Raw genomic sequence first — 27,055 nt, forward strand, 5'->3', positions numbered from 1 at the left:
TCAAGAATGTAGAAACTCTGGGTCATGGTTTTGGCAGAAATGTAAAATGATTCCGTTTTCCTGGAAAAGTCTGACTGCTTCTTATGCAACATTCAATTACTATACCCCAGAATTTGAAATCTTGGGCATTTATCCCTGATAAATACTTATGTTTGCATAAAATTCCATATGCAAACATGGAAATAATCAGATGTCCTTCTGCTAGTAACTGATTAAACAAACGTTAGTATACACAGCATTGAACACTATTCAGCAACAAAGAGGAACAAACGGTGGATAAATGTAACATGTTGAATAAAATTTAAGAGAATTATGATGAATGAAAAATAAACCAAAACCCAAAGGTTGCACATACTATGAGTTTGTTCATTCTTGAAATAACAACATTATAGACATTTTGCCAGGGATTAATATTTTAGGCTAGGGGGGAAAGGACCAAAGGACATAGAGTGTGGCTATTAAAGGATAATATCAAAGAATACTTGTGATGACTGTTCAAGGACTTGTTTTTATTCCCATCTTCACTGCAGCATTATTCACAGTGGCCACTATAAGGAAAGACTCCACCAATAGATGAATGGATTAAGAAAATAAGGTGCTTATATGCAATGGATACTACTCAACTTTTGAAAAACGAAATTCTGTCATCTGCCCCAATATAGATGAACCCTATATTACATGAAATAAGCCAGGGAGAAAAAGACAAATATTGTATGATCTCACTTAAATATGGAATCTTAGTCAACCTTACAAAAGTGCAGAGTAAAATGAATACATCAAGTGTAAACAAACATGTGTGGAGAGGCTGGAAAGATGGTTACCTGAAAAGAACACTGCCTGTTCTTCCACAGGCCCCTCACCTCCGTGGAGGAGAACACCACCTACAACCCAGGTCTAGGGTATCTTATGCCCTCTTCTGGTCTCTATGGGTACTGAACATATGTGATGCACATATATACACACAGGGAAACACACATATAAAATAAAATGAATCTTTAAAATATGTGAATGATGAGTAATTAGAGTACAAAGGAGTATGATCTACATATGGCAAATGCTTGTTGGCAAAAGAAGGGAAGGAGAAGAAGCAATGAGAAAGCAGGGGATTCAAAGTTGATAACCAAATAAAGGAATCTTCAGACAAAAAGAAGTTAAGTAACTTGGGTAGAATCGTTATTTTGTAAATGCTATAGCAATAGTGCATGCCGGGGAGGGGGTGGTGGTCAAACACTTACCTCAAACCACGATACAACAACCTTTTATAGTCAACATTTATTATAGTAATATTATCTTTCTGAAGCTCATCAATAGTTAGTAAACGACCCACTTGCTGAAAACCAGGAGCCTTGTACCTGACATAGTCTCTATCAAAACCCGGCAACCAAAGTATCTGCAAGGAGAAACAAATAGTCCTTCAGTCAACTGTCCTGGTATAAACAGCCTAGGAAAAATGGGTGAAGCTCCATTCTAGCACTGGCAGTAGTCTACAGGAAGCAGAGAAAGATTCTAGCCCTTGGCAAAGCAGTCAAATTAGTTATATTGTCTAAAGAACTCTTAAAAATGGGGAAGGCAGCTGGGTGGTGGTGGCGCACGCCTTTAATCCCAGCAATCGGGAGGCAGAGGCAGGTAGATCTCTGTAAGTTTGAGACCAGCCTGGTCTACAGGAACTAGATCCAGGACAGCCTCCAAAGCCACAGAGAAACCCTGTCTTGAAAAACAAAACAAAACTTTACAAATGATTTAAAAAATAACTTTGCAAATAAAGAGAGTGATTCTAAAATAAAAAAACCAAAACCAAACAAAGAGAAAATCTTTACTTAAACTGTTATGGTGGAAACTTTGCCCCAGCCCCGAGCATCCGTATACCCAGTCTGAAATGTTCTGGTAGAAGTGCCACCCAAGCCTCCATCCTCTATCTCCCTCCAAACCCTGCTGCATCTCAGAAAGCCCGCCAAATGATGACCTCTCCCCCAGAGATGCTCAAGACCACTCCCACAAGGTATATAAACTGCCCTTCCCCTCCAGAAAATAGACTGTGGTTTTCCAGTCTCTCTTGGCCATCTCCTCTCTGGGTGGCTGAAAAGCCATCCAGGAGCATTATTCATTAAACATGAGGTTTTTCTAATTCCGTTTGATTAGGTCTGATTTGGATTGCTGCATTGGTGGAGTGGCTTATCAGGGTACAGAATCTTTTCACTAAAAACTGCTGGTCTTTCTAGATTATTCTTTAAAGTGAAAGTCCTCAAAGCTGTACTGTCATGAAGCCTTATAGGTCTATGTTGACCACGGGGCAGGTCACATCAGAGTTATTGTATACACTATTATTTTTGGTGTGGTACTAGGGATTGAACACATGGTCTCAAGCATGCTAGGCAAGGGTTCTGCTGGTAAGCTATATTCCCAGCCCTCTTCTTACATTTTTAATTTTGAAGCAAGGTCTTGCTAAGTTGTGTAAGTTGGCTTTAAACTTATTGTATTGTCCATGCAAGCTTTAACTTGAAGTTTTCCTGCCCCAGCATCCTGGGTAGTTAGAACTACAGTGATGTATGGCGAGGCCTGGCTTATATACATTATTCTTTTCTTCCTGCACATGTATGTGTGTGTAGCTTGCATGTATGAATGTTCACAAATATGTGAGTGTACATGTGTACACATACATGTGTGTCCATACATGTGAAGGCCAAAAGTTGACAGTAGGTATATTCTTACATTGTTTTCCATTTTATTTATTTATTTTTTTGAGACAGGGTCTCTTACTGAACCTTGAGTTTGCCAATTCCAGTCAGGCTAGCAAGCTTTCCCTACCCTGTTTCTGCCTCCCGAGTGCTGGCATTATCGGTGGGTGCCATGGCTATACAGCTTTTTCCTGGGTTCTGAAGAACTGAACTCCACCTTCATGTTTGTGTGCCAAGTGTCTCATGCACTGAGTCATCTTCTCAATTCTCACATCCCTCTTTAACAATGTGCTAATACTATATTTGGTTGAGAATAGCAAACAGTCTCAATGTTTCCCCCGCATGGGGATAACTTTAACTGGATCATTCTCAGATTGCCACCTGTAGCTGTATAGACAATAATCTCCATTTCCAAAGGAAGCAAAATTACTCACAGATCTCAGAGAAGAATTACATGATAGATTGAATTCAACTACTATGCTCCTGGACAGGCTGCCCACCTCCCAACCTCTGCCATAAATACTAAGAAAAACATACCAGATGTTGCTCAATTTGGGAGTCAAGGATGACCTTTACTACTTTTCGTACAAATGTGTTTCTGAGAGGATGCTTTGGTGGAGGGCCGAAAAGATCAAATATCACAAACTTTCTTTCCCTTTTTGCAAGTTCCAAAAACTGATGCAGCGATGGAATTGATTGGTTGCTTGCTCTTCTTTTATCAGCCTCTGATAAAGGTTTTATGCCAAAAAACGGCTTATTCTAAAAATAAATGTATCAAAGAAAAACATTGACTTTCATCAAAAGCACCCTTAGGTTTCCTGCTCTGTGGTTCTGCCTCCATACTGCTCTGTTGCCACTCAATCCACTATGTCCTCTGACATATGAACTCTGAGATACAAGGGAAAAACAATGTCATCCCCATTGATGATTCTAGGGTTTGGAATGATTTCTTTGATATTCTAGATTTCTAATACATGGACCAAAGGATCTCCATGTTCTTAACTTTCTTATTAGGCCTTCTATTCTGTAACTCACAGTACCCACCCCCTTTCTATCATATTGTCTCACCACATAGGCTCTTACTGTCACAGTTTTGTGTAATGGAAAGAATATATACTTTGTTTTCAGGGTTCATTGCTTTAATACTAGATGTACCACTCTATTTGTTTATCATATCAACCTGCTAAAATCTTACTCTCTGCCTGTTCCTTCTTCATGTTTCCTTCTTCATCAAGATTTTCTTAAATATTCCTGAACTAAGGGGAGTTTGATAGCAAGAAGTTCTGGTGGCCCATTATTGTGCATCTATAAATTTATGTCTTGTTCTGACTTGATGTATTCATACACATCTTAGACTACAGTTTAAATCCTCACTCAGTATGCTTTGTTGCTGTTCATTATCTTTAAATTCAACCTTACTCAAGTTTTTAGTATGCTGGCATAATGTAGCTAGTTCTTAGTCAGCATTCCACATAAATGACCTCTAGCCAAGTTCTGGACAAAGTCCTTGTTTCTCCCTGAAACCTCATGAGTTGGGCATCCACTATCTATGTTTCTCTTTGCATTCTTGTCTTCCAAGCTTCTACCAGAATCACCCATTAAGTTCTGTTTGCAGTATTCAAAGGCTTTTCTAGGCTGGACCAAAATTCTTTACAATTCTGCAAAACCAGTTCTAAAGGCTTGAGGACCACCACATGGTCACAGCAATGAACCCCACTTCTCAGTACTAATTTTCTGTATTACTTTTCTCATTGTTAGACAAAATATCTAGCAATAAGCAATGTAAGGGAAGAAAGGTTTATTTTGGCTCACAGTTTGAGGGTATAGTCCATCACTGTGGGGAAGTCATGGCAGCAGGAGCTTGAGACAGCTGGTCACACTGTGTCTGTAGTCAGGAAGCAGAGACCAAGGAATGCCAGTGCTCAGCTAGCTTCCTCCTTTGTATTCAGTCCAGGACTCCCTAGCCCAGGGAATGGTGCTACCCACGGTTAATGTAGTTATTTCCAACTCAATTAACCTACTCTAGATAATCCCTTATAGTCATGCCCATAGGTTAACCTAATCTAGATGATTCTTCATAGACATTCCAGGAAGTTTCTCTCTTAGGTAATTATAGATCTTATCCAGTTAACAATCAATACTACTCTTGTTCAATATTCTTAGTTTTAGTTGCCCAAACCATAAAATAGGAAAGTGATGTAGTAATAAATGCATTTCTTAGGATTTTTTTTTTGAGCCAAGATCTTGCTATATAGTTTAGCCTGGTTTCAAACTAATAATCCTCCTGCCTCAGCCTCCTGACTGCTGGGATTATAGATCTGTGCTACCACAACCAGCCTTTAGGATTATTTTGAAGATTAAGCATGTATCTGATAGGCTTATTAGTGGACTGGATATACTGAAAAAGAATCTATGAACTTGAAGGTCGAATGAGATAAACTTCCACAACCAAGAAGAACCCAAACCAAAAGGCACCAAACACTGAAGCCTATCAAAACAGAACATCCAAGGACAATAGGCTGTTAAGTAAGAAAGGTAAAGATACCTACATCCCCATGTTATTAGGAGCATTATATGTGATAAACAAATATTAAATCAACCCATATCCATCAATGGCTGGAATACTATTTATTCTTAAAAGGTAAAGAAATTCTGTCATCTGAGATAATATGGGATCATCTTTCAGGACATCATGCTAAGTGAAATAAGCCTGGCACAGAGTGACAAATGCTAGTTTCATTTATGTGTGGAGTCTAAGAAGGTTTTACTGATAAAGGCATAAAATAAAATTTCATCTAGACATAAATAATAATGTCAGAACTTTGCTTTGCTATGTGCTTACTATAGCTTAAAAACTCACTAATTCTTGAAATAATAATGCTAGAGCACAATTGAAGCATTCTTATCACACACAAAAATATTATGTGTAGTAAAACATAGGTTAATTGGTTTGATCTATCCATTACATATGCAAACATATTTCAAAAACAGCCTTTTGGGACTGGGCATATAGTTTAGTGGTAGAGCATATGTCTAGCATACATAAGGCCCTCGCTTTGGTCTTCAGCACTGCAAAAACAAGCAAGCAAGCAAGCAAACAAACAAAAAAACAAAAAACCCTGACTGTTATAAACCATAAGTATATGCAATTCATTTTTATTACTTTTAGTGTATTGTGGACATGTTTAGGTGTGTAGACATATGTAGATGAAAGAAGAAAGGAAGGAAGGGAGGGAGGGAGGGGAGAAGGAAGAAAGGAAGAAAGGAAAGGAGGAGGCCTGGTACAGGTTTGCTTGGCTTTTGAAGCTGGGATTAAACTGAGACTATCAATCAAACTGGAAACAACACCTTAACAACATTGAGTCTTTAGATACATGAACACAATGTGTCTTTCCATTGGTTTACATCTTTGGATTTTTTTCTTTTGTACTTTTCCACATACATACCACATGTACATATGACTTTTTATATTTATACACAAATAATTGATTTTTAGTGCCAGTATACTGCTATTTTATTAATTTGACATTCCAATTCTTCATTACAGGATTATAGCAATACAAATATACAAATGATGCTTGCCTATAGCTTTTACATCCCATGGCCTTAGTAAGTTTATTAGTTGTAGGAACTTTCTAAATGTATTATTTTAGAACTCTACACAGGGAATGAGGTTGTATGTGAATTAGACAGTTTGCTTTCTTCTCTTCAGAGCCCACTAGTCTGTTTGCTTTTCAGTTCTTTTTATTTATCAAATATGTTGTACAGAATTTCCAGTGTGCTGCTAATGGGAGTGGTGAAGAGGGACCCTTTTGCTTATTCCTCAGTTGCAGGCCATCATTCATCTTCTCACTATGGGGAAATAATGTTGTTGTCTGGGAGTGTTTTGAAGTTCTTTATCTTCTACTCCTAGTTCATTAATGGCTTTTCATCACAGGAGCTGGGGAGATAGCTTAGTCATTAGGGTGCTTGCTGCACAAGCATGAGGATCTGAGTTCAGACCTCAGACCTTTGTAAAGAGCCAGGTATATCAATGCATGCTTTTATCCTGGCGTTTAGGAGAGGCACTGACGGGGAGGGTCAGGCTGGCCTCACACTTGTGATCCTCTTTCCTCCATCTCCTGAATGCTGGGACTAGAGCATGCACTGCCACACCCAACCATGATCAAGTTTGTATTATTACAATAACAAACTACCACACACTTAGTGGCTTAAAAGAACACAGATCATTTTTCTGTTGTTTCTCGTTTGTTTTATAGATTAGAAGTTCTTTATGGGTCTCATATGGCTTAAATCAAGGTGTCAACCAAGTTCCACAAAATTCCAGTCACATTGTTAAATTCCCTGTGATTTGGGGAACTTCTGTAAGTGAGGGCCTTTCCCATCTTTTAGTGATCATCTGCATTCCTTGGTTCAGAGGCTCTTTCCTCTATCTTCAAAGCTTGTAGTTGATCGTTGCGTCCCTGTCACACTTCAAAACATCTCATCTCTCTCTTCTCCATTGGTAAAATCTTTCTGGTCACATCTAAGAAAGCCTTCTTTAAGTAGTTGCCTGACCAGATGGGAGTCTTCTAGAAAATCAGCATAATCTCCTCCCCTAAAGGTCCATAACCTCAGAGAGGCCTTTTACCATTCCAGGTAACATATTAATAAATTCCAGGAATTAGGGCATGCACACCTTTGGAAAGTCATCATTCTGCCTACCATGCATCATGAAAAGGGGTAATATTCTTTTTCCACTTTTAATTCTCTTTTTATGATCTTTTTATTTAAGTTAAAAATAAGCTTGTTTTCCATGTCAATCCCAGTTCCTTCTCCTCCTCCCCTGCCCACACTGGCCCCCTATCTCATCCCCTTTCTGCTCCCCAGGGAGGGTGAGGCCTTCCATGGGGGATCTTCAAAGTCTGTCATATCATTTGGAGCAGGGCCTAGACCCTCCCTGTGTGTCTAGGCTGAGAGAGTGTCCCTTTATGTGGAATGGGCTCCCAAAGTCCATTCGTCTAGTAGGAATAAATACTGATCCACTACCAGAGTCCCCATGGATTGCCCAGATCTCCAAACTGGCATCCATGTTCAGGGGGTCTAGAACAGTCCTATGATGGTTTCCCATCAAAAAGGGGTAAGGTTCTTTGAAGAGAAATACCAATCTTAGATGTACATGTTTTTAACAACAGAGTTTCAAAATTCATGATATAAAACCTAACAGATCTGAAAAGAAAAATAAAGCAACAACTACAGTTGAAGACTTCATCATGCCTTAGTCAGTAACTGAGGATGAACAGGTAGGAAATCCATAAGAACAGAGACAATTTAACCACCATACTCAACTGGATCCAATGACATTTTTTGTTTTGTTTTATTAAGACAGGGCTTCTCTGTGTAGCCCTGGTTGTCCTGGAACTCACTCTGTAGACCAGACTAACCTCAAACTCAGAAATCTACCTGCCTCTGCTTCCTGAGTGCTGGGATTAAAGGCATGTGCTGCTACCAACCGGTTCTAATGACATTTATATAGCATTCTACCCAATAGTTACAGAAGACACATTCTCTTTCTATTTTGTTTTGGTTTCAGTTTTTGTTTCATTTCAGGAATCGAATCCAGGGCTTTGCACATGGTAAACAATCACTCTACCTCAGAGATACTACTTTTCATTGATTTTTTTAAAATTTGGGGGCCTAGAGAGATGGCTCAGTGGTTAAGAGCACTGGCTGCTCTTCTACAGGACCTGGGTTCAATTCCAAGCACCCACATGGCAGCTCACAACTGTCTGTAACTTCAGTATCAGAGGAGCCGGCATCTTTACACACATATACGCGCAGGCAAAACACCAATGTTCACAAATAAATTTAAAAAATTTAAATCTACTTTAAAAATTTTGAGACAGGATCTTGCTATGCACCCTATCTCTCTCTCTTCCCTCAGCTTCCAGAGTACTGGAGTCATAGACAAAATTGGCATGCTCTAGGTTCAGTGAGAGACTTTATCTCAAGGGAATAGGGAAGACTGTCATTGAGAAGGACACCTGACATCCTCTTCTATTCTCTACATGTGCAAATGTATACACACACACACACACACACACACACACACACACACACACACACACAAACTTCCAGAAAACTCCAGGCCCTGAGTATTCCATCATAGCTGAAGCACAAGTAAAAGATCTTAAGCAACTTTTATGAATATGAGATAGGCACTTAAAATGAAAATGAATAAATCTCTTAAAGAAAATCTATAAAGCCACAAATAAACAGTGGAAGGAAATGAACAAATCATTCATGATCCGAAAGTGAAAATAGAATCAATAAATAAAGCCCAAACTAAGGGAAATCTGGAAATGAAAAATTTAGAAACTTTGAACAGGAACCACAGAGCCAAGCTTCACCAACAGAATACAAACTATAGAAGAGAGAATCTCAGGCATTGAAAACACAATAGAAGAAATAAATATATCTGTCAAATAAAAGTTCTGGTATAAAACATCCAGGAAAATCTGGAACATTATGAAAAGACAAAATCTAAGGATAATACAAGTAGAGGAAGGAAACAAAACTCGGATCCAAGGCACAGATAATATTTTCAACAAAATTATAGGTTAGGGAAATTTTCATCTATAATTTAACATACTCATCAAAAGAAAAATCCACCAAGAGGACAGTTAAATTCTTAACATTTATGCCCTAAACACAAGGACACCCAAATTTATAAAAGAAATACTACTACAATTTAAATCAAATATTGACCCTCACACATTGATAGTGGGAGACTTCAACACCCCACTCTCACAAATGGACATGTTATCCAGACAAAAACTAAACAGAGAAATGCTAGAGCTAACTGAGGCCATAAACCAAATGGACCTAATTGATATTTACAAAATATTTCACCCAAACACAAAAGAATATACCTTCTTCTCAGCCCCTCATCAAACTGTCTCCAAAACTGACCACATACTTGGACACAAAGCAAGTCTCCACAGATGCAAGAAAACTGAAATAACACTCTGTATACTATCTGACCCCCACAGATTAAAGCTGGGTAAAAACAACAGAAACAATAGAAAGCTTACAAACTCATGGAAACTGAACAACTCTCTACTAAGTGAAAACTGGGTCAAGACAGAAATTAAGAAAGAAGTCAAAGAATTTCTAGAATTGAATGAAAATGAATAAACAGACTATCCATACTTATGGAAAACAATGAAGGCAATTATAAGAGGCAAGTTAATAGCATTAAGTACCTATATTAAAAAATGGAGAGACCTCATACAAGTATATAAGCAACTTAACAGTATACCTGAAAGATCTAGAACAAAAAAGAAGAAATCACACACAAAAGGAGTAGAGGGCAAGAAATAATAAAACTCAGGACTGAAATCAATAAAATAGAAACAAACAAACAACAAAAACACAGAATCAGTGAAAGAGTTGGTTCTTTGAAGAAATCAATATGATTTACAAAACCTTATCCAAATTAACTAAAAGGCAGAGAGAGAATATCTAAATTAACAAAATTATAAATGAAAAGGGGGACATAACAACAGACACACCAAGGAAATTCAGAGAATCATAAGGGTATAGTTTGAAAACCTGTATACTAGCAAATTGGAAAATTTAAAATAAATGGATAATTTTCTTAATACATACCACTTACCAAAGTTAAATAAAGATCAGGTAATGAATTTAAACAGACTTATAAACCTTAGTGAAAAGTCTCCAAACCAAAAAGAGCTCAGGACCAGGTAAGTTTTAGTGCAAAATTCTACCAGACTTTCAAAGAAGAGTTAATGCCAATATTCCTCAAATTATTCCACAAAATAGAAACAGAAGGAACATTACCCTGTTGTGGAATGGTACTTTAACTGGGCAAAATGTGTGCTGTAGAATATTGCTTTAACTGTGTAAAGATGTGTCACAGTTGTTTGTGCTGTATTTGCTTAATTATGTAAAGATTTGTTGCATTTGTTTCATCTTGCCTGCCTAAGGTACCTGATCAGTCTAATAAAAAGCTGAATAGCCAGTAGCTAGGCAGAACAGGGATAAGTAGGGACTAGTGGGCAGAGAGAATAAATAGAGAATAAATAAATAGAGAATAAATAGAGAAGGAGGAGAGAATGAAGGAGAAAAAAAAGACATTCCTGGAGCAAGAAGCCAGCCAACCACCAGCCAGCCAGATGCAAGAAGCAGTAAAAGTAAGATGTACAGAAGGAAAAAAAGTTAAAAAGCCCCGAGGCAAAATGTAGAGAAACAGGTTAAGTTACAAGAGCTAGTGGGACAAGCATAAGCTAAGGTCAGGCATTCAAAACTAATAATAAATCTCTGTGTGGTGATTTGGGAGCTGGGGAGTAGAAAGCCTGCTACATTACCCAACTCATTTTATGAGGTCACAGTTACCCTGATATCCAAACCTCACAAAGACTCAACAAAGGAAGAGAATTACAAACCAATTTTCCTTATGAACATAGATAAAAAATATTCAATAAAACACTTGTATAATTCAAGAATACATTAAAAAGATCATCCACCATGTTCAGGTAGGCTTCATCCCAGAAGCAGAGATGGCCCAAAATATGTAAACTGATAAACATAATCTACCATATAAACAAACAAAAAGACAAAAACCATCTGATTATCTCATTAAATGCAGAAAGGCCTTTGACAAATCCAACACTCCTTCATTATAAAAGTTCTGGAGAGATTAGTATTACAGGGACATACCTCAACATAATAGAGGAAGTTCATGGCAAGTTCATAGCCAACATCAATTTAATTGGAAAGAAACTTAAAGCAATTCAACTAAAATCAGGAACAAAAAAATTTTGTTCACTCTCTCCATACCTATGGTACTCGAAGTCTTAGCTAGAGCAACAAGACAACTGAAGAAGATCAAAGGGATACAAATTGGAAAGGAAGAGGTCAAAGTATCTTTATTTGCAGATTATATGATAGCATATATAAGTGCCCTGAAAAATTCTACTGGGGAACTCCTACAGCTAATAAACACTCACAGCAAAGTATCTGAATACAAAATTAACTCACAAAAATAAGTAATCCTTCTATATACAAATGACAAATGGCCTGAGAAACAAATCAGGGAAAAAACATCCTTCACAACAGCCACAAATAATATAAAATATCCTGGCATAACTCTAACAAAGCAAGTAAAATACTTGTATAGTAAAAACTTCAAGCCATTGAAGAAATAAATTGAAGAATAAATCAGAAAGTTGAAAGATATCCCATGTTCATGGACTGACAGGATTAGCATAGTAAAAATGGTCATCCTACCAAAACAATCTACAGATTCAATGCAATCCCCATTGAAATTCCAATGCAATTAATTCTTAACAGATCTTAAAAAGTCATTTTTTGTCTTCATATGGAAATACAAAACAAACAACAACAACAACAACAACAAGATAGCTATAATAGTCCTGATTAAGAAAAGAACTTCTGGATCTGACGCCATGGTCCCACTCACCGGATCCGAACTCGGCTTCAAGATGGAGCATACCTGTACACTGCCAAGGCCCTGGTAATAGTGCCACCTCCATCCATGACAAGAGGACAGACATCAGATTATTGGAACTATTTGCATCTACCAGGGGGAACCCTGGTCCCATACCCACCAGGAGAGGAAGAGACTCCTGCTACAAACACCAGAAGAAAGGATGAGAAGAGGACAATTTAAAAGCACATTCAACAACAGAAAAACCAATATGACACCACCGGAGACTAGGAACCACACACCAGCAAGACCTGAACATCACAATCCAGATGAAGAAGAGAATGACTTAAAAACGTCTTCATGAAAATGATAGAGGACCTCAAAGAGGACATGAGAAAATCCCTTTTAAAATGGAAGAAAAAACAAACCAAAAAAAAAAATACAAGATAGCAAAAAATCTCTCAAGGAAACAGTTCAAAACCTAAAAACTGAAATAGAGACAATAAAGAAAGCACAATCTGAGGGAATGCTGGAAATAGAAAAGCTGGGTAAACGATCAGGAACTACAGACGCAAGCATAACCATTAGAATAAATACAAGAGATGGAAGAGAGAATCTCAGGAGTGGAAGACACACTAGGAGAAATAGACTCATCAACCAAAGAAAATCTTAAGTTCAACAAATCCCTAACACAAAATATCCAGGAAATATGGGATACCATGAAAAGACCAAACCTAAGAATAATAGGTATAGAAGAAGGTGAAGAAACCCAACTCAAGGGTGCAGAAAACATATTCAACAAAATTATAGAAGAAAATTTTCCCAACCTAAAGAAAGACATGCTAATGAAAATACAAGAAGCCTACGGAACACCAAATAGACTGAACAAAAAACAGGTCTCCTCACCACATAATAATCAAAACACCAAACATACAGAATAAAGAGAAAATATTAAGAGTAGCAAAGGAAAAAGGACAGTAACATATAAAGGCAAACTTATCAGAATTACACCTGACTTTTCCATGGAAACTCTGAAAGCCAGAAAGTCCTGGATAGATATTCTGCCTACACTAAAAGACCATGGATGCCAGCTCAGACTACTATACCCAGCAAAGCTTTCAATCAATATAGATGGAGAAAACAAGATAATCCATGACAAAACCAGATTCAAACAATACATATCCACCAATCCAGCCCTACAGAAAGTTCTGGAAGGAAAACTGCAACCCAAGGAAATTAACTACAACCAGAAAAATATAGGGAATAGATAATCCTACTTTACCAACAGCCAAAAGGAAAATTTCGCCACCATCACCAAATCAAAAACAAAAAAGAATGAACAATCAATGGTCATTAATACCCCTCAACATTAATGGTCTTAACTTGCATATAAAAAGACACAGATTAACAGAATAGATAAGAAGACAGAATCTATCCTTCTGCTGCATACAAGAAACACACCTCAATTTCAAAGACAGACAGTACCTAAGAATTAAAGGTTGGGAAAAGATTTTCCAATCGAATGGACCCAAGAAACAAGTGGGGTAGCAATCCTAATATCCAACAAATTGGACTTTAAACTAAAATCAGCCAAAAGAGATGAAGGAGGTCACTTCCTACTCATCACAGGAGAAATCCATCAGGATAAAGTCTCATTTCTGAACATTTTGCCCCAAATACAAAGGTATCCACGTTTGTAAAAGAAACATTACTAAAACCCAAATCACACATAAAACTGCATACACTTATAGTGGGAGACTTCAACACCCCACTCCCACCACAGGACAGGAACACCAGACAGAAACTTAACAAAGAAACAAAGGAACTAATAGAAGTTACAGTGCAATTGGACTTAACAGATATCTATAGAACATTCCATCCAAATACAAAACAATTTACCTTCTTCTCAGTGCCACATGAAACCTTCTCTAAAATCGACCACATACTTGGCAACATAGCAAACCTAAACAGGTACAAAAAATCAAAATAACCCCTGTATCTTATCAGACCACCATGCTTTAAAGCTAGAATTTAACAACAACATGAATTACAGAAAACCTACGAACTCATGGAAATTCAGTAACACCCAATTGCACAATTCCTGGGTCAAGGAAGAAATAAAAAAAGAAATTAAAGATTTCCTAGAATTCAATGAGAATGCGAACACAACATACCCAAACCTATAGGACACTTTGAAAGCAGTGCTAAGAGGAAAGTTCATAGCTCTAAGTGCCCACATGAAGAAACAGGAGAATAATCACACCAGAGAATTAACAGCACAACTAAAAACTTTAGAACACAAAGAAGCCAATACACCCCAGAGGAGCAGATGCCAGGAAATAATCAAATTGAGGGCTGAAATCAATAAAATGGAAACTAGGAGAACAATACAAAGAATCAATATAACAAAGAGTTGTTTCTTTGAGAAAATCAACAAGATAGACAAACTTTTATCCAAACTTACTAAACGGCAGAGAGTGAACATGCAAATTAATAAAATCAGGAATGAAAAGGGGGACATAACAACAGACACAGAGGAAATTCAGAGAATCATCAGGTCATACTTCGAAAACCTATATTCCTCAAAATTCAAAAATCTAAAGGAAATGGACAATTTTCTGGACAGATTTCACTTACTTACCAAAATTAAATCAAGAACAGATAAACAACTTAAATAGACCTATAACCCCTAATGAAATAGAAGCAGTCATCAGAAGTTTCCCACCCAAAAAAAGCCCAGGGCCAGATGGCTTCAGTGCAGATTTCTACCAGAAATTCAAGGTACAGCTAATACCAATTCTCCTCAAAGCATTCCACACGATAGAAGCAGAAGGGTCATTGCCAAACTCTTTTTATATGCTTCAATAACCTTGATACCCAAGCCACAGAAAGACATAACTAAGAAAGAGAACTACAGACCAATGTCCCTCATGAACATTGATGCAAAAATTCTCAATAAAATACTGGCAAATCGAATCCAAGAACACATCGGAGAAATCATCCACCATGATCAAGTAGGCTTCATCCCAGGGATGCAAAGATGGTTCAACATATGAAAATCCATCAATTTAATCCACCATATAAACAGACTGAGGAAAAAAACCCACATGATCATCTCACTAGATACCGAAAAAGTCTTTGACAAAATCCAACACCCCTTCATGATAAAGGTCTTGGAGAAATCAGTGTTAACAGGAACATACCTCAACATAATAAAAGCAATATACAGCAAGCCAACAGCCAACATCAAATTAAATGGAGAGAAACTCAATGCAATTCCTCTAAAATCAGGTACAAGACAAGGCTGTCCACTCTCTCCATACCTCTTCAATATTGTCCTTGAAGTTCTAGCTAGAGCAATAAGACAACAAAAGGAGATCAAGGGAATACAAATCGGAAAGGAAGAAGTCAAACTCTCACTATTTGCAGATGATATGATAGTCTACATAAGTGACCCGAAAAACTCAACCAGGGAACTCCTACAGCTGATAAACACCTTCAGCAAAGTGGCAGGATACAAGATTAACTCAAAAAAATCTGTAGCCCTACTATATACGGATGACACATTGGTGGAGAATGAAATCAGAGAAGCATCACCCTTTACAATTGCCACAAACAACATAAAATACCTTGGAGTAACACTAACCAAAAAAAGTGAAAGACCTGTACCGTAAGAATTTTGAGTTTCTAAAGAAAGAAATTAAAGAAGATACCAGAAAATGGAAAGATCTCCCATGCTCTTGGATAGGTAAGATCAACATAATAAAAATGGCAATCTTGCCAAAAGCAATCTACAGATTCAATGCAATCCCCATCATAATCCCAACGCAATTCTTCACAGACCTTGAAAGAACAATTCTCAACTTTATATGGAGAAACAAAAGACCCAGGATAGCCAAAACATCCCTATACAACAGAGTCCTGAATGTGAGGGTTATAGATGTGTATCACAACCAGCTACTCATCACTTTTGATTAGGGCCCGGACTATAAAAAATATGTTAATTTATAAAAACCAAAAAATAATTTGTCCAATAAAGACAATGGTGCTTTTTGTGGAAGAGACAATAACTCAAAAGATCTCAGCTTTGTCATTTAGTAGGTTAACTAAGCTTGTATTAACTCAGCAATCCGGTTGGCTACAGATTAGTTTCTCACATTTCTTTTGAATGACTTTTGTCATCCTTCTTGTTTTTAAATTAATTGCTAAATAAAATGTACCCTGTTCACTATCTATGCACATGAAAATTAGGTTTTTATTATTTTGAGAATTTATGCTTTCACAAGAAATATAAGAAAGATCCACAGAAATGTTGGTTAGGCAAGAGAAACAATAATTCACTTAGTTTCTAGGAACAAATCCTAGAATTCTCATATCTGTTCTTATTTCATTATCAGTTGGACTGCTGTAGCTTGGATCTAGAATGTCTATAAAGACACATGTGTTAAAGGCTGGTTCCAATAAGAACAACCCAGAAAAATTACCCATTAATGAATTAAAATACCACCCACTCAATTCATCAGTCCTACAATTCCATCACACATCTCTGTTTGATAAAAACTATGGCTCATCTTTAGGACTATGTTTAATCGTAATAAAGACTTTTAGGAGTACTAAAAGTATTCCTGATATGTATTGCATGCATCTGATATGTAATAGACTTTTCATATAGAAGGCATATTGTTAAAACATTAACTGGGCCAGTAAGGTGGCCTAACTGGTAAAGGCACCTAGAACATAAGGACCCTGCTATCAAGCCTCATGACTTGAGTTTGATCTCTGAGACCTACATGGTAGAATAAGAGAACCAACTCCTGCAAGTTGTTCTCTGAGATCAGCACACACATATGCAATAAATAAAATGTAAAAAAGAACTGATAAAAATACTAATTATGGCTAACAAATCCAATATTCATGAAATGGAGCATTTATAGTTTTTTTTGTTTGTTTGTTTTTCCCCAAGACAGGGTTCCTCTGTGGCTTTGGAGGCTGTCCTGGAACTAGTTCTTGTAGACCAGGCTGGTCTCGAACTCACAGAGATCTACCTGCCTCTGCCTCCCGAGTGCTGGGATTAAAGGCATGTGCCACCAACGCCCGGCGCATTTATAGTTTTGTGTGCTCATGGATTTATGAATCATGAGACACATCACATAGCCTATATAAATATATATATATAAACATATATATAAAATATATATATATATGTTATAATTTCATCATTACTATTATGATTATTTGAGATTTGACACAGAGTCTCACTCTATAGCCCTGGCTTACAGAGATCTGGGATTAATGGTGTGCTCTACCACATCTGGGTCATCTCATTATTTTCACATTAGGAAATAGCGCAGGTTACATCCTCCTATAGGGACAAACATTCTGAGGAGAGACACGGTTTTTACAAATCTACTTCCAGCTATCTCTTACATAAACAGCAATTAGAGTGTGAATCTGGAGTCTGTAAAGATAAGTCCATCTTTACATAATTCTTCACTGTTTTTTCATGAAACATGATCATCCAGCCCTTAGAATGAGCATTTGCTGTTTATCCTAGTAAGGTGGTTATTTTCAAAATGAAAGCCTTTGATGTCTATATCTGGTTGAGTAGAATGTAGGCTTCATGAGTTTTCCCAAGTCATAAGACAAGCTAGAAAATATGTTATTTTCTTTACCTTAAGAATGTAGTCTTGACCTTTCATCAAACTCTTTACCTCTTTTAAATCGTCAAAGGGGAAATTATAATCACTCTAACTTGTTATTTAAACATTGCCAAATCTCCCCTCTGCATGCCTCATTGATTCTTCTCCCAGCTATCCCCTCCCTTGTGCTTATTTTTCTATCCTTTCCCCCATCCTTCTTCCTGCCTCTTTATATACACATTGGCTTCAATGTATTGAATCTCTGAAATACATCACCCATTATACTCCTTGGTAACAATCTCCTGTAGCATAAATAGTATCTTAGTGTAAAATATGAATTTTCCAACTTCCTCAAGAAAAAAGGTGACCCAAAATTATACCATACATAATATATGCTTTATGGTTTACTATTTCCTTAATTAGCCTGTCTTCTTCCAGAACCTCCATCCTCATTATTTAGACTAAGTCAGAAGTTGCTCTTACATGCTTCAGGAACAAGAAATTACTCTAGTTGGCACTATTATAATGTATGGTAATCCCCTATTTCTAATACTGTTCTCTTTGGGCTGTCAGTATATTTCTTATACTCCATTTGGATTATTCATCATTATATTCCATGTGCCTTGTACCCAGTACATACTTAACACATATTTGTTGACCAGCAAGAATTCAGAAATAAATATATTTCTGAGTCTGCTTCATGAAGACTGTGAGATATTAAAAATAGCCAGGAAAATTCCATGTGCATTGCAAACACACTATCAAAGACTATGAAGTGCTTGGATAAAATAAATTAAACAATAAAGGTTAAGTTTACAAGTTTATCATCAGACTTTCCAGTAAATGCTGACAACAGTGGTCTGACCCACTGTGCCACCAGAAAATGTGAGCCCTGCTACTAAACTAGGAGGGGCAGTGTGTGCTCTTATATGCCTTCACCTTTCAGCTTTATCTCCAAGAGAAGCACATGAACCTGAACGGAGGAGGGTTCCCACACAAGTTCACAGAACCAAAGGATTATGAGTCCTACCTTTAGGAACCATTTGCCGGCATTCAGAGTTGACAGGAAAGTCCAATTGAAGGTGGCAGTGTGATTAAAAGCAGATGATGGTAGAACTTCTCTGATATTGGTTGTTCTAATCAAGTCATAGTCATGCATGAGGAAAGGCACCTCATCAAAACTGCAAACAGAAGGAGGGAAAAGGGGAAGGGTACAAAGGATAAACCTAGCCATCATAGCATAAATGATTTCCCCAAACCCTTCAGGGTTGCAAGCTTTCAAGGCCTTGTCATACTCTCTCAAATCTCAGCAAAGGACTAAATGCCAATCATTTATACAGATGTCAGCATTTTCTGGCCCAGAATGAATCTTTCAAATATGCATTTTTATTGGTGGTGCTGAAAGAGTAGCTTCCTTATTCAGAAGATCTCCCAATACCAGGAAATTAGAAGGTACAGTAATGGCCTAAGAATAAGATGAATGGGAGTGTGTATAAGACAGGGTATCTAGGGCCATTAAATATGCTTCCACACAGGCGTCCTGTGTTTTTCTGAACTTTTTCCAGGATGGCACCAACTTCTCTAGACACTCTATGATGGATATTATCATAAAACAAATTCCTGATTCCTCCTGGTTGCTTTGTAGAAGCCCCAGCTTTATGACTGACTCTCTCTTCCTTTCTCATTAAAATAACCATCAAGAGAAAATCTATAATGGTCATGAGGTATAAGGGCTATTTAACTTGTCATAACTATAGAACTGGACAAAATAAAGGGAGTAACTGTTCAGTCAAAGGACATGTGGGATTACAGTATTACAACTCTGAGAAAATGAAAGCACATTAATTCAGATATACCATTACACAGGCTTCCTTCATGTAAGTGAGTAGTACAGTTTTGTACAAGAAGGGAGAGCCCAAAGGGACCTAGCTATCTTGCTGCAATGAGTAGGAAGAGATCAGAATAGGTAAAGAAATTTTCAATTTATTGAACAGAGTCCAATGGAGGATGGAGCTATGCAAAACAAACCAAAACAGTTCCTGAGCAATGTATGCAGAGATCTCAAGTCTGTGACTGAGTGTCAGTCTATACACATGAAACTCTATGGAGCTTAGCAAGAACAACTTTTGAGCTGGTGACACAGCTCGGTGGTAAAGGCATTTTACTGCCCAGCCTGACAACCTGAATTCAATCCCCACAATCCACTTGGTGGAAGGAGAAAACCGATTCCCGCTAGCTTTCCTCTGACCTCCACACATGTGCTGTGGCATGTGTGTGTCTATGTACATATATATATAAACATACAAATAAATAAATGTAATAAAAATTTTTAAACAAAAACTTTCAAGGAAAGAAAAATTATCAGAATCTTCCAAATTGCAGAACTCACATGAGGTGTGACTCAATCAATTCCATCCAGCAAGAGAGGAGAGACCTTAATAATTATATTGGTATTCTTTAGAGACTCCAGAAGGCCATACCTTAGAAATGAAGATGACTTAGAACTAGAACAATGTACATCCACTTAGGTGCCTCCATAAGAGAGCTTATGAAGGCTCCAAACGATCAAACTAGTTAGAAATAGTTCATCTACCTGCTAGAAAAAAGTCCAACATTCTTTAAAGGAATACAAAAAAAAAAAAACCATAGTCCCCATACCTGTAAAATTACAATGTCTAGCATATATTAAAAACTTACTAGAGATGTAAAGATGCAGGAAAATGGGAATATATGCCCGTGAGATCCTTAGACAGAGGAAAATAACCCAATGAAAGGTGAAAGAATTAGACAAAGTTGTTAAATAATATAGAATATTAACATGCAAAGGAAACTTGAATATAAAACATGCATGCAGAGCCAACTCTGGTGGCATAACAATCAGGAAGGTAAGTAGGTGGGAGTAGGGGATGTCAAGTTTAAGGCCAACCTTGCCTGCAGGCAATGGCATTTTTGTGTGTATATGTCTGTTTGTGTAGGATATAAGAAAGCAATGGAAATACTGGTGATGAAAGCTATAATAACTGAAAGGAAACTTCTGCTGGATAAAATTTACCACTGAGGCTGGGGGGCGGGGTGTGACTAAGTTGGTAAAGTACTTGCTGTGCAAGCATGAGATCCTAAGTTAAGATCCCTAGCACCCACATAAAAACCCTGGCATAGCACACATGTGAAACTCTAGCACCAGGAAGTGGAGACCGGTAGATTTAGAAGGCTCCCTGGCCATCCAATCTAATCTAGATAATGAATTCCAGGTTCAGCAAGACATTCAGTATGAGGCAGGAGTGTAGAAAGTGATGGAGGAAGTCATGCCAATGTCAACTTCTGCTCTCCACACAAGTGAACACTTCTACTACTACCACATACAAATGTAGACCAGATCTTTCAAAGAGCAGTGAGTTTGAAGCTGTGACTATCAATACAATGAATCATAGAACCCAGAAGCTCTGATCCCCAAGCCAGGAGAATGCTTTATCTTTCAGCTCTAGTAAATGGGACTCAGAGCTAACTCTATATTAGTGTATTTTCTGGCTCTTGTAGTTTTTTGTTGCTGTTGTTTTATTTTTTTAAGACAGGGTCTTTCTGTGTAGCCCTGGCTGTCCTGGAACTTGCTCTGTAGACCTCTGAATGTTTTCATTATAAAGAAATAAATTTTTGTGATAGGTACGCTTAACTTGATTTAAATGGTATAGTGTGTATATATTTTATGCAAACATCACATGATTGCCTATATGTATGTACAATTAATGGTGTAATGTAAAAGGCGAAGTCTGAATGAGACTGGCTCTCAGCCCAGCTGTGGGGAAAACTGTAAATGAACTCATTTTCCCTTAATGTGGGCAAGAACTTGGGCTCAGAAGCAGACCTACTGCATTATTTGATACACCAGTAACAGGAATAGGGCATTGAAAGTGTGGCCTTGAAGATGTTATGAGAACCCCAGTTCCTCTTCTCTCTTCCCACCTGCCATGAGGCAGGCAGCTAAGCCTCCATATGCTCTCTGCCATGAAGGTCTGCCTCACTACAAGTGCAGGGGTAAGAGAGCTAAACAACTGTGTGCTGACACCACTCAAACCATGAGCAGGTGAAAGGTTCTTCCTACTAATTTGCTGTATGTATTTGTCACAGTGTTTGGAGGTCATAGGACAACTTTTGAGAATGAGTTCTTTCCCTCCACTGTAGCTTCTAGGAATCAAACTTGGGTTGTCAGGCTTACTCTTCCTTTACCTGATGAGCCATCTTGCCAGCTCACTGTTGAACTATTTGTGTTCCTTATATATTCTGGACATTAAACTCCTTGTTAGATGGATAATTTGCAAATATCTTCTGCCATTCTGTAGGTCATCTCTTTACTCCAATGATTGTTTCCCTTGCTGTGTGAAGGGTTTCTAGTTCTATATACAATTTGTTTTTACTTTTGTTTTCTATACTTCGGAGATCTTGTCCAAAACATTTTTTTTTCAATTCTGATGTCCTGAAACAACTTTCCCTAAGTTTTCTTCCATGGTTTCCAATCACATTAAGTTTTTTTTTTTAAGAGTAGAATGTGTTTTATTATCTGTAAACTGTGTGTCAACCCAGTTCTGCATAAACCATCATTCTTACATTCTATCTCTGGGCTTACCAGTTTTTGACACTTAGCAAACCGCAACATTTTACATCTGGTTCTCGCACTGAGTATAATATCCTCAAAGTCCATCACATTGTAGCATGTGTCAAATCCTCCTTTTTCATGGCTGAATGTTTCAGCATGTGAATGGATGATCTAAAATACTGTTTGGATGCATTCATTCATCTGGATCTCGTGCCATTTCTACCTTTGGGCAGTTGTGATTCATACCACTGTGGACATTCATCTGTGGTTTCTTTGTGGACATATTCTCATATCCTTTGTTTCCTACAGCAGTTGTAGAGCTCTCATCTTTTTTGGCCACTAGCATTCTTACTCCTCCCTGTATGTCTGCCAAGCACCTTTTAGTCACAGACATCTTGATGGACACATCTGATTCTGATGTGCAAAGAAAAGCAAAATCAGCCACAAGTCGTAGAAGCCAGGCACACACCTTCTTTAATCCTAGAAGCCAGAAACTAGGACTCAGGATTAAGAGGTAGATGGATCTCAGTGGGTCCAAGGTCAACCAGATCTACACAAGAATGAATCAGTCAAAAAGAGAATTATAGCTTACAGCTTTAATCCCAACATTAGGGAAGTATATAAGACAGAAACAAGGTCTCAGATAGGCATTCATTCTCCAGCTACACTGAGAAGAGGCAGCAGTTTAAGACTTGGTGAAGAACTCATTCCTGGATCAGCCCTTTCAGCCTGAGCTAAAGGTGAGAGCTAGTGGCAGGTTGCATTGTTTTTTTGAATCCTCAGGCAAGCTTTGATAAATCATAAACCATATCTCACCACAGCTGTTGTCTTACTATTTGAGTATTGAGATATTAATACATATATATTTAAAATTATTTCACCTTGCTGAATTGACTGACCTATAATTATATAATGACTTTCCTGTCTCTTCTTTACTGATTCTGATTTAAAAGTCAATAGTATCTGATCTGAGTATGGATACTTTGATTTCTTCTGGATTCTATTTGCATAGAATCTAATTCCATTCCTTTACTGATTTCAGTCTATGTGTGTCCTCAGAGGTAAAGTGAGTTCTTAATTTAAGCAACATGTACTTTTAGTACAGTTATTCTATGTCTTTGAACTGGACAATTAATCCACTTATGTTTATGACCATATTGGAGTGCTGTTTACTGATTTGTTTCTCCTAGTTTGTTTAGTTTGTTTTTTTTATGCACTCAAGGACTACCTGCCCAGGAACAGAACCATTCACAATGGGTTGGGCCCTCCTATATCAATCATTAGTTAAGAAAATGCCCTACAGACTTGTCTCCAGGCCAATCCTATGGAAACATTTTCTCAATTAAGATTCCATCTTCCCAGATATGTCTAGATTTGTATCAAGTTTACCAAAAAATCAACTGGCACACAGACACATACTGGCATTCCCTTTTTCTCTGCTTTGTGGCCCAGGATAAAGTAGCCAGCTCCACTGTGCTCCTCCTTGCCATCATTGTCTGAATCCCCCAGAACAGTGAGCCCAAAACCAAATCTTTCCTTCTCCAGTCTGTTTGGGCCAGGTACGGGTCTCACTGATGAGAAAAGTAACTAATGTGTTCACCTTGGTTGTAGGTTTTTCCCTTTATCACTTAGAACTCACATGCTGTTCTTCACTGGGAACTCTTGTTACCTTGAGGGTATTCTTTTTGCCTTTAACTTTTGAGAGTTTAATAATGGCATGCCTTGGGGTAGAGTTCATTGAGTATTGGTGAATTTTGACATTCCTGTTCTTGGATATTTGTTTCCTCCTGTGGAAGTTTTTGTTTTGTTTTGTTTTATTCACTGACTGTTAAATTTCACATCCCTTTGGAATTACTAAATCCCTTTACCTTCTATACTTGACTCACTGTATTTTTTTTTGCAGTTCAACTAAGCTTTATTTAAATAATAAAAAAGCCTCCATCTTTGTCAAGTTTCTCTGAGTACTGAATCATTGTTTTCTTTTGAATCTCTCTAAGTTTCTTTAAAATATCTTAAATTTGCCATCAAAGACTACACTAGTTACCAATTGTTCTTCCCCTTATACCTTATTTCAACTTTCGGGTGAGGATACAGTTTCATGGACGTTCTTGATTGCTTATTAGCATGTGATGTAGTTACTTCAGGTTTTGTAGTCTGGCTTTGTACTTGCTTTTCTTTTCTAAGTAGGCTATTATTTTCTGAGTCTCTAGTAATTTCTGCAACCATGTGTGCTGGGATCACTGCTAGAGTACTGCCACCATTTCAGCACTAGAGGGTGATCCAAGCCCAGACTTACTCACCTCAAATCCGCAGATGGTAATTTGCTCACAGCATGAGCTAGAGAAGTAGCTAAAGAGGCTAGTCCATCCTCCCAAACCTCTGCATAGAGCTATATTAGTCCCCAAACCTCACCCACAGTCACCAGCAAATATTCAAACATTGTAGGACTTTGCCCACTCTGGATAGCAGCACCGTGGAGGGACAAGTCCCAGGCTTCTGTGCCACTCCTATGTAGAGTCGCCAAAACTCCAATACTGTCACACTTGGCAGCTGAAAGACAGCCAAAAACTGAGGCCCACACTGTTGCTGGCTGCCTACTGCTAACTAATGGCTGAAGACTGCTGCAATCAGCCACAGGTGAAACTGGGTAGAAAACCAATAAACCAGGACTGTTTTAGAGGGGCTTTCCACAGGCAGGTCTGAGGGCAGGGCTGTTAGGTTCTGCTCAGTGTTAGGTTTCATACAGCTAGGATTGACCTCCAAGGCAAAGTCCTATACTTATTATCTACCCAAGATTAGGATAGTGTTAATGTACTCCATCCCAACCTATGATCCAACATTGGTGGCTCACCTCTGGTAGTACAGCTGTCTCAGTTCTGAAGGGACCAACCCCCCATTTCGGCAGCCATGACAGTAACACGTGCTCGCTATGACCTTGTCTTAGTCACCAGAGGTTAGGTGCCTGCCTCATGACAAGGAACCAATCAGAAGTTAGCTGGTGGTGCTATGCTTTATGACCCTGGGTGTACTTTACGGACAAGCACACAGAAATGACGCACAGAGCATAGCAACCACCCTGGGAGGGCCTATGGGCCATAAAAACCTGTTGACCAATCAACACAGGGCAAGCCCTCCAAGCCTGGAGGCACACCAATCCTGAGCCTGTGCATACCCCTAGACACTCCCCTTATGCTGCCCTACAAGGTCTCTCAGCAGCCGTTCAAACTGTCTTTTGTAGCCAACCACCATGGTGGGTGGACAAAAGACCTGAGCTAACATGGGGTTAGCTCGTTAAATTACAATAAAGCCTCATGCAGTTTGCATCAAGCTCTCGAATCTGCCTGGTGATTGGAGTGACCGAGGTCATGGCCTGGGACCCCAGATACCTGAGTTTTCCGGGGGTCTAACAGTTCAAGTACTTGCAGATGGTCCCTCTGCATCTGCCCTGCCACCAGTGCAGTGTACTCTAATGCTGATCTAAGTCATAGCTGAGTTTTCTATAAGGACCTGCAAAGTTTCAGGGGTTTATCATGGTCCACATTACAGCTGCTGGTGAATCAAGCCAAAAGATACATCTGCACAGGAAATTCTAAAGTCTCCATCTGGAGCATTAGCCTACCTATACCTGTGCTGCCCAAGCTTTGGGAATGTGTATTACAGGAAGTCTCTTGGCTGCCAAGGCTGATGTGCTGGAATCTCATAGCCACAGGGACCCGCACAGTCTGGGTGTTGGGTGGTAGTGAACAAGCCCAACCCAAGGCTGATGATGGTCTAAGCTGTCGTGTCCCACGAAGTCTCAGTTTTAATCCATGAGGTTTGGCCTGAGTGGGGGGGGGTGTGTGGACCTTGAAACTCCTAGCAACACAGCGGCGATAAAGACCAAACACAGGCATCTTGTCATCTTTAGAGAGCTCTCAGTTCCATGTTGTAGAACTAGAGTCATTTCTTTACTAGCCATCTTCTCTGCTGTTTCTTAACCATCATTTCCTCACCGTGAGGGAACCTTTTCTCTTCTTGTTCTCCTCTCTCCTCTGGTGGCTCGCCCCTCACTCCTGTCCTCTCTAGTTACTCACACCTCTGGCCCCTCTGCCCAGGTGCAGGCCTATTCAGATGCTTAGGCCCACAGAGATGCAAATAGGAGGCATATTAGCCTGAGGCCATGGTAAACAATAGTAGCCTTACTGGCATTAACAATACAATAGTGGGCCGGAGCTTTCCAGTGTTCCTGTTTAGTGAAACCCAAGGCTGGATCTCAAAATATTCCATAGCAGAAATATTTTAGTCCCCCACACTAAGCCAAAAATTGAATCTGTCCTACAAACTCTCAGGTCTCTTTCTTGATGCTCAAGCATGCCTAGAAGCTCCATCTAAAATTTGGGCTGTGTAGGGGTTTAGTTTCTATCTGACACAAGTCTTCTCCAAAGTAGGCAGAGTTCTGTAGTGGCTTTTGTGTTCTGCTCACAGAAAGTAGAATCTTGCTTTCTTCTTTGCTACCCAACATTGGGAGAGAGATGGTAGAGGTAATCCTTTAGCCAGTTAACACAGTTCTAGTGGCTCAGTCATGAATGCTGGCCTGGGGACAAGGCTGATGGGGTTCCGCTTGGCATTGGATTCCCCCCTGGCAGGCCTGATACTAGATTTGAAGACTAAGTCCTTACTTGATTTTTCTCCTCCCATTGCTTCCTCTTCTCTCTTCATG

At 38.5% G+C, this 27,055-nt stretch overlaps 1 protein-coding gene across 1 annotated transcript in view; it reads right to left on the reverse strand.

Annotated features, from left to right (window-relative positions):
- Window positions 1-27,055, reverse strand: part of Gdpd4 (glycerophosphodiester phosphodiesterase domain containing 4) — a 56,816-nt gene that overhangs the window by 9,153 nt on the left and 20,608 nt on the right. Inside the window, exons 10-12 of the mRNA XM_027407494.2 lie at window positions 18,796-18,946; window positions 3,213-3,434; window positions 1,236-1,390 (exon numbers count right to left, since the gene is read on the reverse strand). Coding sequence (XP_027263295.1) covers window positions 1,236-1,390; window positions 3,213-3,434; window positions 18,796-18,946 — 528 coding nt within the window. The remainder of the gene's footprint in view (window positions 1-1,235; window positions 1,391-3,212; window positions 3,435-18,795; window positions 18,947-27,055) is intronic.

This window comes from Cricetulus griseus, chromosome 3, assembly GCF_003668045.3.
Source record: "Cricetulus griseus strain 17A/GY chromosome 3, alternate assembly CriGri-PICRH-1.0, whole genome shotgun sequence".
Lineage (NCBI taxonomy): Eukaryota > Metazoa > Chordata > Mammalia > Rodentia > Cricetidae > Cricetulus > Cricetulus griseus.